General features: G+C 38.7%; 1 protein-coding gene across 2 annotated transcripts in view; it reads right to left on the reverse strand.

Moving 5' to 3' along the window:
* Nucleotides 1-4206: 4206 nt before the first annotated feature.
* The window catches only part of HHIP (hedgehog interacting protein), a 209679-nt gene continuing 193699 nt past the window's right edge, over nt 4207-20186 (reverse strand). Inside the window, exons 13-14 of one of the 2 annotated variants that reach the window (XM_069242604.1) lie at nt 8152-8280; nt 4207-7859 (exon numbers count right to left, since the gene is read on the reverse strand). In XM_069242604.1, coding sequence (XP_069098705.1) covers nt 7804-7859; nt 8152-8280 — 185 coding nt within the window. In that variant the 3' untranslated portion in view covers nt 4207-7803. Of the gene's footprint in view, nt 8281-20186 lie in introns of both variants that reach the window. The other variant, XM_069242603.1, reaches the window with a different exon arrangement.

Below are 20186 nucleotides of genomic sequence, written 5' to 3' on the forward strand. Positions count from 1 at the left end.
AGACCATTTTAGTATAAGAGACATAGAGCACTGATGTAACCAGATCTTTAGCCATGCTTTCACAACAAATATATTAAATTAAGAATACAAAAGAAACTATACACTTAAATGTCTTTTTGTGTAAGAATAAAAAACTCCACAGATAAAAATAAATCCAATTCTATGCATTTACAAGTTCATTATGATATAATTATTCTGCTTTCACATCATAGAGAAATATGTTCCAATGCATATGCATTATACAGAAATCCTTCCTTACTTTCAAAGTGTGCTTGTTGGCATAGGTACACTTATGCAAAAGTGGTTACATACACAGTCAAAGTCATATCCTTTTTTAAGAACTCATCTGAAAGTATTTGAAGGCATTGGCGTTTCTATGAGCACTCTCGGAGAAAAAAAAAAAAGTTCATCTTTCCATCCCTTACAATTGTCCAGGAGTAATTTTGTCAGGTATGTTACCATCTACACATGAGACATATTATTTTTCAAACCACTGTTGATATCCAAAGATATAAAATATTGATCAGAACAATGTTAAATACAGAAATTACTTTTTGGGATCATTGGATATTTTTGTATCCAATTGTTAATCCCATAATATTCATTTACATGCTTTAGCTAAGATGTTATTTTGCCTTTTCATTGCTGAATTTTCTAAGTCAAGCAATCCAGATTCTAAAGTTTATTGCACCTTTGAGATACAGAACACTGGGTAATAGTAAACATCTTGTCTATTCTACTGTGAATTTGTCTCACCTTTTCCACATGTCTTAGCTATTCCCTGCCTCAATGTCCTGTATTCAGCTTTCATCGCTTTCTCCAACTCCAACCTCTTGCTTTTTTAACATGATCCTTTCCATCACTATTTGACATTTGCATCACATATTGTGTTTAAATGGTGGGAAGCAATTTCAAAATGGTTGTTGTTCCTAAGAAAGTGAACAATTTAACATGTACTGTAGAGTTAGCGCTAAAGGATCTAAGAAGAAAATTAATACAGACAAATTGCAGAGAAAAATACTTTTAAGTTGAGTAAGACCATTATTTTAGATACTAATTCTAACACTTAGGCAGGGTGGCCTTTGTCTCTGAATCTGCATTTAGAGTCCAGGAGTAGTGTGAAGAGGAGCAAGGTAGGTACCCGAAATAACTACTAACAAGACTAAGAAGTGAGATATAATAAAGGCAGATGCAATTACTAATTCAGATTTCAGTTACCAACAAGAAAAATATATCTCCATAAGGTGAAGAAACACATGTTTTAGTTTTTCAAAATAATTCTCAATAGTGGGGTTTACAAGTGTTCTTTATACATAGGATACTGATTACAAAATACTTTGGAGGTCATTATGAACACGGCGGGAATCTCCACCGTGTTCATGCTGGCGGTCTTATGAGACCGCCAGCCCCCTTGAGATCCCGCCGGCTGAATAATAAACATTCTGCTGGGCCGGCTGGCGAAAACAATGTTTCCACCAGCCGGCCATTGCCGACGGCTCCACATGGATGTGCGGCAGGTGCAGATCACCGCCTGTAAATCAGGCAGTGACCTACGCGACGGGGCACAGCAAGGGGGCAACTGCACTGCCCATGCCAAGTGCACCCCTTCCGCCAGCCTTTCCCTGGCGGGTGAACCCACCAGGGAATGGCTGGCGGAACAAGGGTTCTTTATCCGCAGGGCAGCTCTGCTTGCCCTGTCGGATGAAGAATTCCGCCATCGTCAGGCTGTCTGTCGGCAGTAGCCTGGCGGTAGGAGGCCGCCTGTGGCGGTCCCAACTGCCTTCATTATGTGGCGGTCTCAACCGCCATGCCGGCGATGGTAAATTCCACCGCCACCAGCATGGCGGTTGAGACCGCCAAGTTCATAATGAGGGCCTTTGTCACTTGGCCTGGCTGGTTCATTATTTGTGATGAACATACACATTTGTCTAATTAAAGTTTTTAAAAAAATATTGTACAGGTTTGTTAGCAATGCATGGTACAGTGCTTTGGAAACAAGTGTGTCTTCAGGAGGCATTTATGAGCAACATTAAACCGTGAGTGCTAATAAGATGACTGATAACTTCACTGAATTAACACCCATCTTGTTAAAATACTCAGTTTATTAATATATATTAAGAAGTTTTATTTTTATCACTCATCCTAACTCCTTCATTAAGAATTTACACAATAGCATATCTTTTTAGAATAAAGCCATAGCAAATACCTTTCCATTCAAAATGGAAGTGTTTGTTGAGAATAACTGGAAAAGACACGGTGGCCCTTTGGATATCGTTAAACTGAATGTGCAATTGTGTTGTAAAGGCAAAAGTGTGATTAAATGTCCTTCTTTCATTCATTTTATTTTGATGGGACTGGTATTGCTCAGGTGAGCAATAATTTGAAATGGTTCCATCTGATTACTGAGGGCAATATGCACATTTTGGCATCCTCAAACCCACTTTTTATGACACCCAAAAACAATATGCAACTTTTGGAATCCCCAAACCCACATTTTATGACACCCAAAAAACATTGTTGTCAAATTTCAGATCAAAGGCTGGTGTGATCTTGATGGTTATTCTATTACCTGTGGTCATATTACATCATCTAGGTCTTGTGACTGGCTAAATTCAACGTGTCCCTCATTGTTAACCACAGAGCACCATCTCCAAGTTTAATGGTGGGGAGCTGTAATGGTGCCCTGCTTTGCTAAAGAGTTTTGGTGGAGGAAGAGTGTCAAGGACTCTGGGAGAGGTATTTAGATGGAGCACATGTTTTGAAATTTTCAGGCCACGCCCACAGGTCTTTAACTAGCTCTGTTAGTGACCACATGGACTGAACGTAAGAGAGCATGTGAAAGGGTCTGGATCTTAGAGGAGATTGCAGTCTGGTGTGAACCAATATGTATTAAACTGGTTTGTCATGTATAATGTTTGTCAACTGAACATAAACAATATATACATTGTTTAAATATGCATAGGCAGACGAACGTACAAACCTAAAGCAGGCAATTCTATAAATGTCATTGGTATTAATAGCCATTGAAGACAACAAAACTGTCCTTGCTTACTGGCTTACATGACTATGCCTTACTTTAAATGTAAAGTTAGGACATTTAGGTGGTGATAACCCTTAATATTTCAGAAAGTGGTCAGTCATGAAATAAATTGTCTGTGCCATTGTCTTGATAGCAGCATGTCTGAATTATAAGGACTACACAATATGCACACAAATGAAACCCAAGTAATGAATCTATAGTCAGTGTCATAACCAAGGGGGAAACAGCCTTTATCACAAAAGCCAAGCAACAAAATGTCTTTACAACGAAGGCCTTATAATAAAATGTCTTAACAACGAAATTGTTTACAACGAACATGCCTTTTCAACAGATGCCTTTTATAACGAAAATTGTGGTAAATGTAAGTATATTTTGCAGGTAAGTAAAAAAGCTTTTAAATATATATATGTGTGTGTGGGCGTATATATATATATATATATATACATATGTATATATATATATGTGTACATATTATTTATTTTATTATTTATACTATATTTAGGTTTTAGGGAAGTAAGGGATTTTTTAGGTTTTAGGATAGGTATGGGTTTTTGGGTGGTAAGGGAATTTTTAGGTTGTGGGGTGGCTATGGATTTTTCGGTGTTAAGGGTTTTTTAAAGTTTTAGTGTGGGTATGGGTTTTTTGGGTGTTAAGGGAATTTTAGGGTTTAGGGTGGGTATGGGTTTTGGGTAGTAAGGAAATTGTTAGGGTTTAGGGTGGGTATGGGTTTTGGGTTGAAAGGGAATATTGGGGTGGGGAAGATTTATTTAGGGTGCAGGGGTTGTTGGTTAATATTTATATTGTTGAAATATAAATACATATAAATATATACCTCTACGAGGAAGCCTTTCCACAAAGTATTTTACATGTAAAAATAGATCATATGTATATATATATATATATATATATATATATATATATATATATCAAGTTTTCATACTTACTTGTTAAATACTTACGTTTCTGTGACAAAGGCTTTCGTTGTAAAGGCACAATCATTGTAATAAATTTAGTTGTAAAAGCCTTTCATTGGAAAAACATTTTCGTTATAACTCTTGCGTTATAAAGCCATTTGTTGTAATGCCATTCAGGATTCTCTCATACATCCTAATTAATGAGTACCTTTGCACACATTTGTGTATATATATATATATATATATATATATATATATATATATATATATATATATATATAAATATGTGTCCCACTGTTAAGGACAAAGTATATTGTGCAAGTTTCCTGGTGGATGGAGGTGAACGGTCACTAGACCTTACCACCGCATATTAAGAGTAGCGGAATGTTAAAGGGGTGTTGTGTGGTGTATGGAGTGAGCCAGTGGTCCAAGAATACACATTAAACATCTCTTGACAAATCCCTGCTAGAAATACTACATTGCAGGCAGGATTGACTTAGGCTAGCCAACACTTCATCATTTTAAGACGGCAAGTGTTATAAAAATAATTTCAATTTTGATGAGAACAATAGTTGTTATTGATTGTTGTTATCGAAACAATGGCACTTAAATACACTGTGTTTGTGCGCTGCAGGTTAAAATAATATAAGTCCTTTGTGAGAAAGAGATCAACTTGGTACAATAAGAAATGGACTTAAGCTATGGTTTGCTTAGCTTTTCACATAGCAAAGTTCACAGTGAAGGCGTTCATGGGCCTTTCACTGTAAATATAAGGTTTGTCGTGGGGACTGGTTGTTGCTGAGTTACTTTCTGCTTGTGTGAAGAACCAAAGCATATGTAGAAACATAACATGCAAAAATCAGAGTATAGACAGGTCAACGGTTGCATGCATTGCACCACGTCTCTGTTTTGAGGAGAATTATGAATTTATATGCAACCTAAATACCAATCTGATAGCAATGATAAACTGTACATAGATACACAATTGCTACAGGCATTTCTCACACAGATGGAGAGGCGGTCACTGTGCCTGATATGTGAGCCTACAGCATGTTTGCAAACCTGGCGGTTACCAGCTAACAAACAGACTAATCCTTTCCAGGCATTTAGATGGTGACTGACGAATAAGCATAACATTTGCAATGGCTTTGTAATGGATTAGGGTTGTTCTAGCATTATTTTAATGTGCAATGTATAATTGTTGCCTATCATTTGTGATGGTGAACAGGTCTTCAATGGCACTTCCCTTGACTACATGGGCTTGGGCATACATGTGAAACTGAGAGGCTTGCTACGATTTGGATTTAAACTTTGAGTACCCTTGAACATTTTAAAGAAAAGTCTGTTTCTATTTCTAATATCTTAGATTGGATATTGGTGAAAATGAATGCATCCTAAAAACTGAGTTATCTTTGAAAACTGTCATATTTCTGACCTTAGTTTTTTGCTGCTGCATTCCATAACCAAGCATAGATATATGATCAATGCATAATATTAGCGGAGGGGAAAGACATTGAATAATAATGTTGGATATATCATCTTTGGCATAAAGTGAACTATAGAGCACTGTGTTTGTGATGTATGATATAAAGTATGGTATGAAGTTGTTTAATTAAGGCATGTTTGCATCATTGCATTGCATTTCTAATAATTGAGCTGGGATCAGAAAAAATGTTTCAGTACATCACAGCTCTCCCAATCGTGTTACAAAATGTACTGAGAGTTTTTTTAGCTCCTTGGCTAAGTGGAAATGAGCCAGGGCTATTCTGCATTCCATACTACCATTGGCTTCAGAGATGCTTCCGATTCTTCAGAGGGACATGATTAACATATTGCCAAGTGCGGGTGCACATATGATAAGATGAACATTCTCGAAAATAGATTTTTCGCTACCTAAATAAATGACTGAAAGACGACCATGAAAAATCTCAACCATTGCTGAAGACAACAGAGTGCAGTTTCAAGCTGTGATTGTTATTACACTTTAGCAAAAAGCGGGTACAGGGGAGCCTTAGCCGTATGGTATTGCGTCCACATGCAGCCTCGCGCATTGTGAAACTGCTTTAACCGATTTAGACATCTGGCTCTCTCAAAAGAAGCTCACGTTGCGTTAGTGTCACCCACGGTGAATAAGTGAAGATTAGATTCTAGGGTCAATTTACAAAATGGTTGTCAGGACATTTTTTAAAATTGTAAAACGTTTTGTAATTGAATTCATCAAGAAGACTAAAGATAGAAATCAATGGAGACAAAAGGTGGCCACTAACCTACAGCCGTGGACTGCCAGATTTGTCACACTGCTTAGCCAATGAAGTCCTGCCCTGATTAGAAAGGACCACCTTTTTCTGGGGTATGAGGGCAATTTGGTCTCCACGCTCATTTAATCCCGAAGCTCCTGAATAGGCTGCCAATTGAACCTACATTGTGTTACATTATGCATGCAGTTTTTTTTAAATGCAGACCATTGTTTGCCAAACACTGGAGAAAAAATCTTTCAACCTATTTCCATTTCGCATGAGGTCACGCTGAACCCCAGTACTAACTCGAAGGGAGCTGGTGTATTGTTCCCAACCCCCACCCGGTCTGTTTCAGTAAGCACGGCCTCGCCACATAATCAACACTGTGTGCGCACAACTTGCACAGCCTGCAAAGTGGGCCCGCTTTTGGGTTATGGTGAAGTGCGTATCGGCTCCTAAAGAGCTTTGTTCTGAAGGCGGCAGACATAAACTGAACAAACACTGTGGTGTACAGGTTGCATATTTCGGGTAGAATAAAATGGGGTCAGATAAACTGCCTTGTAAACAAAGCAGCGTTGAAGGCAGTGCTCGGCTGCTGCGTCCTGCGGAGGGCTACTGAGGCAGCTTCACTCTGGCTGGCAGGTGCTTTATGTCTGACTTGCATAAGCAATGCATTACTTGTGATGAAAGGAAAATGGCGGCACTTGCGCGAGGAATGAAATACGTTTCTTCACGAGAAATACTGCACGTGTCTATGGATCTTTAGAAACGCACATGTTTAAAGTTTCATACAGCTGTGGCCATTGTAAGTCTCACAGTAGCGGCCTGGCATGAAAGCATGGCCTGTTTTCAGTATAGTTCCTTCTAGTGTGAAATCCAAAACAGCTCCGGCTCGGTCCTTGGGTGGTGAATGGCATTTCATTCAGGGGCGCTGCACAACATTTTGCTCTTTTATGCCCTTTAGGCCATCTCGAATAAGACCAAATAATACATTTATGAAATGAAGAGGTCATATATGAAATAACTCGATAACTTTCATCCTGCTCCATCCCGATGGTGAAACTGCCACTTTTGTTGCATTTGTGGGTCAAAGAAAGCAAGATTTGACTAGGTTACGGAAATAAAACAACACAAATAAATAGGTAGCCCAGTGCCTATTGTTTCAACACCACATGCCATCAGCTGGCTGGCGGAGAATCCATGATGACAGTTTCTGAAGTGTGCGTGAACGAGAAGTCCTGAAGTTCTTCATCTTAAAATGACGTGGCTCCATCAGCTCCTTATCTGAGCAGAGAGCTTAGGGACATATGTACGAACACGTTTTCCCAGAGACACAGAATGGATAAAACCCCTTGCTACATCTGTCCCTTGGTTCAATAGGAGATGACAGCAGAGAATCTCTGGGGCCTCATTTTAAGAAATGGAAGTGTATGTTTTTTTAGAAAATGCACATAAGAGTTCTGGAACAAGTTTGATGATCTGGCCAAGCTTTCCTTCAGAAGAAACTGGGTCGTATGTCCATCCTGCAGATTATACTGCACTGTCTGAGGACTGTGTGTGAATGCTGTGGCTCAGTTTTAACCAGTCGGCATTCTTGATGTCAAATAATCCTTTATGATGTCATCAGCCCTGCGTCGAGGATGCGGTTTACACTGGAATCGCCGTAAACTGCAAAGTGACCCATAAGAAAAATAACATCTAGCATGATTCCGTGAAAGACACTTGTGGTTAAGTGTGTGTATGCATATATATATATCATTTCCCTACACACTACGTTTAAATTAATAAAGTTAACAGGAATCACAGGAGTTTGTAGAAAGATAGTCTTAAAAGGGATCTTTCAGAATAAATGCCCATTGAATATGTTGTATATCCAAATGTGAGGTTTCCAAGAACTATACAATGTAGGTGGTTAGATCCAGCAAGTAGGATGTTACATCAATGATCTGATCAAGAATACCTGCCCGCGCCACTCTTCTGATGTTTCTGTCCACTTGTTCACACTGTTGGCCCAAATATCCTTTTTTACACAAACACTTATTGGGTCTGACACAGACACCTCCATGACGGCACACTGGTTCGCATTTGGCTGAGAAAGAAAAATATTGGTGTTACTATTTTTAGTTCACTGAACTTTACTTTTTATAGCAATTGTATTTACAAAGATGTGTAATAAGCATGCAATGTGCAGAAATGAAATAAAAGATATATTGCCTGTCAACAAAACTCACACTTGTTATTTGTGTTCACTTATGATTACCTCCTTAAGGTAATTATCATCTGCTTTAAATCTGGAAGTCACAGATTCTGATCCCAGCATAACCACTCAATATTCATCCTTCTTAATTGCTAAAACGAGTATCATTCACTTTGAAGGACTAGTACCAACGCCTACGGCGTACAACAATTGAAAGATCCAATGTTAGACTACCCTTAGCAAAAATATTGTGTGACAGCAACATTATATTCCCAAATATAACTTGCAAAACATGGTCACATTGGGTGTAGATTTTATGTTATTAACTCCAATGGGTGATATTTCTGTAAACATAGTACTTCTGTCAGATGCCCCTGTTCAACCCAAGGCCTATGAATATCTCTAAGAAATAGTAATGCCAAGGGCCCTTCACCAGAATCTGGAGGTAGGTCCCATCATTTTGCCTTATGCCATTGTATTGTAGCCACAGTATTCTGGTACCATAACCTCCATGGTTGTCGTTGTCTTTAATGTTTAAAATCTTATAATGCACCAATTATGCAGCTGCATTATAACTCTGAAAACAAAGGTTATGCATTACTCACTGTCACTGCCATCAATGGTTTTAACTTCTGTGCTTAATGTGCCCGTGATATATAAAGGAGTGATAAATATATATCTTTTCACGTTACTTTTAATAGTCTAAAGAGCACACCACTGTAGACTCAATTGCATTTAGACGATTGAAAACGTGACAAAACACAGCAGAAAAACAACATAGCTTTCAATCACAGACACTTACTATTAGAGCTTTTTTCTGTTTTTTTGTGGTCTAGAATCGAGAAAATTACCATCAAGTTTGGCACCAGTCCACAGCAACCATTAGATCATGCCAATGCTGTCCGATCCTGTGTCAGTAGATCAGCCCTTTGAGACTGTTTACATTTCTACCCACCTTCCTTGCATGAATACGTATGAGAAGGAGATGAGGTGGTTTCAATTTAAGGCACAACCTACACCCCTGTACACCTCTCATACTTTTTCTTGCTTGGAAATTTAAGGCATACTCTTTAGCAAAGACTGTGTTTAGTGAAATAGTTTTCTGCTAAAATATACGGACAGGAGTGCCCAGAAGTAAGTTCGAGTCTCCAATATAATTGTATTAGAATGAGATATAAAGTATAGGCAATATATTGCTGCATAATAATTCAAATTAAAAGTTGTTTGGGACCAACTTCATCTTCTGCAAGTAGCCAGCCATATCTTCTATGTCAATAATGTCCTGGTTACTTACTGGTAATCCTCATTACTTCTAGTTCCACTCATCCTCGTAACAGTCATTACTCAAAATCCATTTTAAACATTCATGTCAAGATGCAACTGAGCACACCCACACCAAAGTCCCTTTTATCAGCTTTGAACCTTTACAATCTAAGGTGCTGAACAAATGTACTAGAGAAAGATCAAGTCGGCTGCCCTGCAGATCTCTATTAGGGAACTCCTTGCATCTTTACCCAGGACACAGCTAGACTCTTGGTCTACCTACCCTGGATATCTTTTTTTTTGTCAAGTGAGATATAATAAAATATTCAGTGATACATAGATGAACATATAAACACAAAATCACTTGTAAGAAATATCGTAGGAAATTCCTGAGAACATAATTTAAACAAAAATCATATAACAGTATACTTAATCAACAGAATAAAATGTCATCTTATTGCAATGTTTTCCCAAATACATTTCTCCCACAGAATGAGAAAAATATTTGTGTTGCTTCTCCTTGAGCTGCATAAGGCTGTTCTCTGCGTTTTACTCTCAGTCCTTCCTGAAATGTTGGAATTCAATTACACTTCCATTTTTACAATATGAATGGTTGGGATACTAGCACAGAGATAAATATCACCTTACTACACTTGTCTGGTAATCCCACTGAAGATGAATACCCAAATAAAAGTATTAAAGCGTGATACAATTAAATATAAAATTTGTTTTCATAGTAACGAAAGACTGCTTTCCAATAAAGGTCTAGCCTGGGACACCACACTATAGCGTGGGACCAATTTCCTTTTTCACCTGAATCACATCTAAAACAACTGGCTGAAAGTTCAGGGCTACTCTTATTTAATATGTAGGAGTATGATAAATTATCCATTTTGATTAAAACTGCATCTCACAAAAGTTGTTACCCCTAAGAACTGAAACACAATCTTATTAACATTAGTCCATATATCAGGTGTCATTATAACATTTTTCTTGCTCATTCATTTACCAGAGACTCTAGTAACAAATTCTGTTTCTTTTCACCTTCCAAATACATTTTAAAAGAACCAACAGATCTCACATTTGTGTTCTCTATTAAATCCAAAATCAAATATAAATTATAACTCCTATTACTACAGTCAATACTTAACAAAAAAAAGAATATATAATATTGTAAGATCAAATCAGCCAGCCTTTGGATTTAATTACTGATGGGTCTAAACTTGACCAATATCTCTACAGTTCATTTCTTTAAAAAATCTGACATTTGATAAGACAACTGTTAATTTGCCCTCTAGGTATTGTTACTTTATTGAAGAATACCTGATCCTTTGTGCGTTTATCCTCAAAACGACTAGCAGCATTTATACATGGAACAGAAACATTCTTTAAAAAACGCTCTTTCAGTTGTTTTTTTTTTTAAACCTTTGCAACACCTTGTATCAAACTCTCTTTGGTGATATTGGCAACCCAATAATGCCATCAATCCTATTTTCCTTAAGGAATTGAAACATCAAATAATTGTCAAAATATTTATGTGCATGAAGCATATTTTTGTATCTTGATGATATAGGTGCAAAATTAAAAGTTGCAAAATAGTATGTTTTAATATGCCAACGGGCTAGTCAGTCAATTTACTAGATCTATTTTCTGACGCCTATAAACAATGATTTTACAAAAAGCCCAAAAATGTTCTTTATTATATCTCTATCTGTGATACTAAATTTTATTTTTGGTCAATATATAACACATTAATAGTTCTTTGCGTGCATTTCTTTATGGGTTTTCCATGCGACAACTTTCCCCGAGACCTCGTTTTCTTCATAGGTGTTTTTAAAAGTATATTGGATGCTTAAATAGACCTCCCCGTAATGAAGTTCACAAAGATCTTGTTTTGCCTTCTCTATTTAAATCACTTTTATACTTTAGAAATTTATCATAATCTTGTTTAACCTGTTTTGTAAGGTTTAATTGAACTTACTGTTCTGTTTTAGCTATGTCCTAAGCTATTGTCCGAGCTCTCAAAGATTGAACTTATCTTTCTCCTTCAGCTATGTCCAAAGTTATTATCTGTGCTCTCAAAGTTGCCCTAAAGCAGACTTCTCTAGAGAATAGCTCATGAGCTACTGGTAACTCTTCAGCTGCCTTTGTGTAGCTCTCCTGTGCGCACCCCAGACTACTATATTAGAACCTTTTTCTTGGTGGAATGAAAATATGTATTATAAAATTGAAAAGTGTATTTGAGATGAAAATGTGTTTTTTTAGAGCTTGTAAGATGATGGCTGGAGAAAAATGGTTGAATTTCCAAAATAATTTTAAAGCTATATATTTGAGTACTAAAACATGTGTCCCGGGGGAGACTTGTTACTAATATTACAATGGTACCACAAACATTGCAGCTATGACTGTTATGTATTAGCTATGCAAAGGTATTCCAAATTGACAGTACCTTTTTTACATTAATGCTGGTATCACTGCCTGATGCACTGTGGTGGTCATCGCTGACAGTCTTGCATAGGGTGACCAATAATATAGTTTTGTTTGATGTCACTATTACAATACTAATAATATTAGTAGCTTAGGATAATTTTCATTGCACATAAATAGCTCATGTTACAAAAAAAGGTTGGAGACTCCTGTCCTAAAGCATCTAAGATCAAAGCAACTCTAGCTGCCCGGATATTCTGAGAAAACAATATTGTTGATCTGATGTCTGAGACCCATAGCTTATCTTCTAAATTGATTTTATTAAACATCCAACCACTTAGTGGAACGGGGCTTCTGAATGTCTGCTATAGTCATTTCCAATGCTGAGTGATCTGGGAAGCTGTTTGGATAACTCAAAAGTTGCACTACTTAAAAAAACAATTATATTAAAAAAACAATACCTTCATACTGAGATGCCTGTATATTCTTTTTTATTCAAAAACCTAGATCTCTTTGGATCTATCAAATCTAAGTCCTTCTGATATAAAGCCAGAACTGTTTTTTGTTCTGCTTTCAACTTGGAAATGTAGAATCTATATCTGGCTGCTGCAAAAAAATAAACTCACCCCAATAATTATCTTGCCATGCTGTGGTAAAAGTAAATTGCAAAAGATCCATTGATGTTTCTAGATTATCTTCTATCAGACATGTACAATGGCAATGTAATTAATACACAGTCAATAGTGCAAGTAATCCAGACCCATTGACCTTCTTTATTGGTTTGCAAACCATGTATTTCAGCCTGCAGATTTTTTGCGAATAATAATGCTATCCCTCTATGGGCTAAACCAATTGGAGAAGAACATTCAAAACATGACCATTTATTAAACACAGCATAATCTGAACACCTACATTTGAAAATATGGGTTGCCTGTAAAAGATTGATAGCCAGGCTATATGTTAAAGATCATATTTCAGTAGCCCGTAATTGACGTCAAATGTTGAGCCCATTTACTTTAAATGAGAATATTTTTAAATTATCTGATGGCATAAAAGTAATATAATCTTTTTATGGGAAATATGCTTGCCCATTGTTATATAATGCTATTTTTTCCTTTCCTGAACCATTTGTAGAATGAAATTCTGCAAACATCTAATCTACTCTAGCCATTCAATGCAAACATACCTAAGGAGTGCTAAGAGGTACCCCCAAACCTCATCAGAAACCTCACCAAAAACACAGCAGACCTTCTCTGAGTGACTGAAGAGTATACCCATTGTTGTAATTTACTAGGTGCTTGGCTCCTAAATAATTTATAAAGTAATTTATAAAGCGTATCAAAGAGGGAACTTCTCCAGACCACTTGATCTGTATACATCAGCTTACAGTTTTTATCGAATAAAAGTGAGAGTGTGCAAATAGGCATCTTTTGTGAGTGTACAAAAATAATAAGCACCTCAACCACATGCGATAAATCCAAATTTGCCTAACTCTTATAGTAACAGAATACAGAAAACAATATAAGTCTTATATTGCCCTGTTTTAGAATGTTCATACCCTTCACCGAGCCTGTGATTATGGGTTATCCCTGCTCCAACCCCAGAACAGGACATCCTAGTGTGCCATTTGGCAGCATGACTTAGTACCTTTGCTCCCTGTGTTCCCCGTTGACCTCCTCTCCCTCAGTCTTCAGGACTTCAAGCCTGGTTGTAACATCATAATTATCAAGCACGGGGTGACTAACATCATTCAGAAAAGCCTGTGCTTCTTAAACCAATGTGAACATATGAAATTGTCAATTATGAAGAAACTTTTACCCTGGGTGGTTGCACTACATACGTTTGTCCACCAACTCTACAAAATTGCAGTTTCCACATTCATGTCTGAGAACATTGGAAAGGAATACTATTTTTGAACTCTAAATGCCTTTTCTCCAATTGCTTTGGTCATTATCAATTGTTTGACCCTACAATCAGAAAAATTAACCGGAATTGTTCTGTGATATTTAGAATCCAATCCAATCTGTGAAGGTATTCTGTGTGTCTACATTATTGTAAGATCGCCAGAGTACTCTGGAAGAATGTGTTTCCTTATCACTGCTTACCTTTAAACCGTTTATCTTCACAACCTAAGATACATTGCTACAGTTCCTCAACCATATCCAATATCTGAGTCATTTCACTGTCCATCTTATGTAAGTGCTCCTTGGCCTGATTTGCAATATCTATCTGACACTGCTTCATTTGCTTAATTGGTCCCAAAATAACTTGCAACACTGCAAGGAACTTCTCATTTATATTTCGGAGCCTTTTTAAATCAGCAACTAACTTGGTGTCCTGTACCCTACTCTCCACCAGATGTTCAATCTTGAGTCCTCCGCACTCAAAGTCTGCAGATGTGGTGATGGTGGAGCCACATATATCATCGTGGGAAAAAAGCTTGCCCGGTGAATTCTGTTGTCTGATCCTTTTTTCCTGGTTCTTCTTTTGTTTTGCTTTAGTGAGAATGAAACAAGGGGAAGACGTCAAATGTTTATTATGCTCACTTGTAACAGTTTGAGCAGTTATTGATCAGAAACTGTTAGCATCCACATTCATCGCCTGGAGTGCAAAACAGGTAATAATCCAAATCAGAGAGCAATAGAGTTTGGCTAGATACTCTATATCTGTACAGTGAGTTTAACTTCCTATTTCCCCAGAGTATCTTCCAGAAAAGAAACACTTTAGCTAGAGCAACAGTAGAGCTGATCCATCTACTGACAGATAAAGATGAAGCCTTCTTAATGAGACCTGCTTCACTAAACTTGACAAACAACAGATCAGACTGACAAAAAGGATATGATATTTTAATGTCAAGTAACACAGTCCTTTGTTTACATCAAGTAGATGTAACAATTGCAGAGGCAGAAGAGGGAGGAATACAAGTGATACCACCTTTTGCTTTTTGTGGGAAGAAGAAGCCATTTTAGTAGGAACACCCAGGTGAGGTTGTGTGAAAATCGCATGCTCCTGAATCAACAAGTAATTTGCATGACACAATAAGGAACCAAATTCCAAAACTCTTTCTGGCTGAGGTTATAGTCACCAAGAAGGTTTCTTTCATAGTCAGGAACTTCATAACCGTAGAGTTAAAAGGTTCAAAAGGATAGAGTTTTTAAAAGCAAATGCATATCCAAAGGGAAAGCAAGAGTTCCTACTGAAGGTTGAGCTGGAGAAAATCTCATTTAAGAAATGGGAAGTGAACTCTTTCTCATCCACTAAATTACCCCAAGAATGCTTAAAAGCTCTAATGACTTCCCATTGTGCTCTTAGAGTTGAGAAAGAAAGATTCCTTGCCATAAAAATTGAAGAGCAGAAGGAAAGGAACAGTCTATAAGGAAAAGAAAATGACTAAACTAAAACACTACCTTTGGAATGATGGCCAATGTCTAGAGTAGGGCCTTAGAGCTGAAGGTCTATGACACAGCTGGATAGCCATAGCTAAGAGAGATGGGAACCCATTGTTTCCTTTCAACTTACTTCCAGCAGGGACAGTCTGGCTTGGTACAGACACCCCAAGGGAGGGAGAGAAAAGGGAATAAGAAGCATGGTCAAAGAGGAAGAATTGCTAGGTTTTTGACAAGGGGAAACCAATCCCCACAAGGCTAAATAAAAACTACAGCAATCACTTCCCTTTCCTCTTTTTAGATTTGGGCTGAGAATTTGGGAGTTAGTGTGAAGGGAGGGAAAAAAGAGAGAGGTTCCTGGGCCATTTCACTGTCAAAGCATCTATTCCTCAAGCATCTAGAACTGGACTGTGGTAGAAAAAAGAAAGTGCTTGGGCATTGCTTTGGGGGCAAATAGGTTCAGATATGGGGTTCCAAACCTCATGCACATCTCCTTGAACACATCCTTGGACAGAGAAAGATCCTCAGAGAAGGGAAAGACATTGCACAGTGATCTGAATGAACATTGTTCAGACCACTGATCTACACTCCTGTTAAGGACAAAATGTGTTTCTCTGCTTCAACTGGAGAGCAATCATGCCTAGGGACCATGAGTCATTTTCTTCTTGGTGATTCACATAGGCCACATTGACCAGGTTGCCTGATCTCACCAGGACATAACACCCCTGTGTCTGATGTTGATATTGAAACACAGGGCTTAAAACATCAGTTCACTCCCTCCACTTCAAGTATTGTAGACCCTCTGTGAAGGAAAAATGTACATGAGTAGGGCAGCACACCAACGTGGTCCCCTAGCCTGTGAAACTGGCATCTCGTCAGAACCCTGGGACTCACATGAGAAATACAGTGGGATTCAGCCAGAACTGCAGCAACTGGGAGATAATTCAGAAGGTTGTCTACTAGTGGTAAAGATGCACATGGGCCCATGGAACTGTAAACATCGATGAAGCCATAGGACCTTGCTCATGAAGCTACATTCTGGCAAGGGCCTCTGGCAAATTCAACAGAGTCCTATTGCTCTGGTTTCTGGAAGGAACACAACATCAAGGTTCGTTTTGAACTGTGCCCCACTAAAGGTCAAATTCTGCCTGGGAACTAGTTGATTTGGGGGAGTTTTAATAGAAATCAGTGCTTGGAAACATAAGATCGTACTGCCTCCAGCCTTTCTAAAGTCTTCTCCATTGATGACACATGTAGAAACCATGTAGTACCCAGTCATTTAGTGCTTAGTTTGTGAAAATAAAGAGCACCAAGATATTCCTCAGGAGTCCACTGCAGCTTACACGACTTACATGCCCAACCGAAGTGACCAAATACCAGTAATTAAGGCCACCTAACAACCATGATAGTCCTACAAAAGGGACAATTTGGACTCTAATAGGTGGTGAAAAGGTATAAGAATGGCCTAGGCATGCTGGTATTATTATTAATTTTAATGACATATCGGATTGCTACACACTCTGCTCCTGTGTTCTTTTAAAAATAGACTGACAGCACCACCATGTGGTGGGCTGTCATGAATGTGCACTGTGTTAGTAAATAAGTGCTGGGACTGAGCACTGCATACACAGGCACAAATTAAGCACTGCAGTCATTCAGCTATGGAAATGCTGGCCAATCCTGGAGATGCAGCAATGTCACTACTGGAGATATGATATTGATGAGTACTCACGGAGCTAAGAGTAATCCAAATACAGGATCTCTTTTGTTAAAGTTTTTATGTTTCTGGGCCACTGGTACATGGAAATATGCATTCATCACATAAACTGTTATTACTTAGTGACCTGCTGACAGCAAGAGAATTATCTTCTGAAGTGTTTCCATCTTGAAAGGAGTATGTTTTACCCAAAGGTTACTTAATTTAAATCTCTTACAAACCCCTGTCATCTTGGGCACCAGGAGGATGACAGAGAAAACGCCTACTCCCATTTCTTCTCAAGGGACTGAGATTACCACTTTCTTGTTCAGAAGTGATTTCAGGCCGGTAGAGAAGGCTTCTCTCTTCAACATTTTCTTGGCCATGGTGTATTGCAAACTGGATCCAATAACCCCCAAACGATTCAAAGCACCCATGCATCTACAGTTGATTTCTACCAGAAAGTAATGGATGTCACCTCCGACCAGATAGTCCAGAAGAGACAGGGTATAGGCAGGGCTTCTGTTGTTTTCCCAGTGAACTATATCTTTATTTTTTATATGAATGTCCTGCTAAGTTCTTCTCTTTCTGTTTATGGCAGCTAGCTGTTGTTGCCTTCTAGACAGTTGGCAGAGTCAAGATTTACCAGAAACAGGTCCAGATGAGTATTGTTGCTGCATAAAGAAGAACAAGTGTTCCTTGAAGAGGGACCATAACATGCCATCTAAATCTGAAACAAAGAGACAAACACCTTGGAAAGGCATACACAAAGCAATAGCTTTTTGTGAGGCATCTGTATGCCAATCTTTCAGCAACAGATACCTTGTTGCAGCCACAGCAATTTCTCATGTCATATTGGAAGCCTGGATTACACCAAACGATAATGTGAAACAAGCTTAATTTGACGTCCATGCCCTCCAGCAATGCAGAACATCTGGTTCCCTTCTCAACAGTGTTGCAAAGAGCCTTAAAGTCTGAAATTAAGGATTGAGTTGAATAAGTCCCATAAATCCCAGCCCTCAATGCTAAATGAGTCACTGAATACATCTTCCTAAGGGCCAAATCTTCATATTTCTATGTGCCATCCTTCATAATGCCCTCTTATGCATAAATACGTGACCAACAACACTTCCTGCTACAGAATTTACAGTCACTGAATCAAGAAATGTAGACTTTTTGTTAAATAAGGTGTGGAGTCTTGACATACATCTGGGAAGAATAGTCTTATGTGCGCCTTTCCATTCATGAGAAACAACATTTCTTACATAAGGATGAACTGGAAGACCCAAATGAGAAGCCCTCTGGAGTCTAAATATTGTATCTGCAGAGGTACATGGGGTATCAGGATTTGGAAAACCCATAATGTCTCTTATGTGAGATAACAAAGATGGAAGCTCATCTTTAGTAATGTAATTTACTTTTTGGTTGTCAGCTAAACAATTCCCCTCCCCTCTGAGGAAGAAACTTTTCCTGATCCAGAGAGACCTCGGGAAAACACCCTTTGAGAGATCAAAGGGAATTCAGCTTTTGCCTCAAGAACAATCCACCTAGGGGCCAGATGTAGCAAAGTAAAATTTTGCGACTTGCAAATTGCGAGTCTGACCGACTCGCAATTTGCAACTCGCAAAATGGGATGCAGAAAGGTGTCTCAGACACCTTCTGCGACTCGCTATGGGGTCGCAAAGACCCAGCTCATTAATATTAATGAGGTGGGTCGTAGTTTGCGACCCCATAACGAGTCCCTGCACTCACAGGGATGGTGGCCTGCTGAAGTCAGCAGACCTCCATGTCTGTGACTGCTTTTTCAATAAAGCACTTTTTTTTTCCTTTTGCAGCCCGTTTTCCTTAAAGGAAAACGAGTTGCAAAAAGAAAAAACTTACGAAACCATTTGGTTTCGTTTTTTTCAGAGCAGGCAGTGGTCCATAGGACCACTGCCTGCTCTGAAAAAAAAAAAAAATCGGCATTCACAAAGGGGAAGGGGTCCCATGGGGACCCCTTCCCTTTTGCGAATGAGTTACCAGTAGTGTGACACTGGTGGTAACTGCGAGTTGGTTTGTGACCGCATTCGCGGTCACAAAGCAACTCAGCATGGCGATGCAGTCGCAAATAGGAAGGGAACACCCCTTCCTATTTGCAAGTCGCATCCTCAAATTGCAAGTCGGTACCGACTCGCAATTTGAGGATGAGCATCGCGTTCGGCCTTTTGCATGCCGCAAACTGCGTTTTTCACAGTTTGCGACATGCAAAAGGCTTCCTACATCTGGCCCCTAGTCCCTCATCCTCATTCAGAAGATTGATGGCACATATTGGAAACTGGGGAGAGAGAACTGGAAGTGGAATAACTAAAGGGCTGCAGATTACAGCATGTTCTCGTGTGTTTCATAACCAACACCTGAAATCATTAAAATACCAAAATAAGACAAGTTAACCAATTCACAACCAATCTTTAATTGAGAGGTGGCTACAACAGTATTGACAAAATGGAAGTATTCACAAGCGCAGTCAACCAGACAACACACACGCACAGGGAAGTAAACACACATTACCAGAAATTGGATCACTTGCCTCCAGACAGAAAGAAGGGGGTATTTCACTTTCAGCTTCAACAGAGATATCATGGAAAATGAGGTGTGTTTCTCCCAACAAATCTAGAGGAGTCCTCCACATATATTCAAAATATGTTTTATTCAGCTTTAACAGTAGCACAGTGAACTCTATTGTTTTTGGTAGTTATTACTGGTGATGGGACACCATCAAACTCCCACGAAGCACTGCCAATAACTGCTAAGCTCCGCATGGGAAAAACATTAGCAGCTACGACGGGGCCCAAGGCAAGTAGGTGCCGCAGTTATATCCTGAAGACCTCGTCTCAGTCCAGAGACAGGTGAAAACAGGAGGTTGCTGGGAACTGTAATGCCTTTAAGTGCTCAGCTGGGTGGGTTGGGCTTAGATGTTAGCTTTTTTTCTGAGTTTTTCTCTCTCAATGTGCCGACCACCTCATGAGTAATGACTGTGACGTGGACCA

The sequence above is a fragment of the Pleurodeles waltl genome, chromosome 1_2, assembly GCF_031143425.1.
Source record: "Pleurodeles waltl isolate 20211129_DDA chromosome 1_2, aPleWal1.hap1.20221129, whole genome shotgun sequence".
Lineage (NCBI taxonomy): Eukaryota > Metazoa > Chordata > Amphibia > Caudata > Salamandridae > Pleurodeles > Pleurodeles waltl.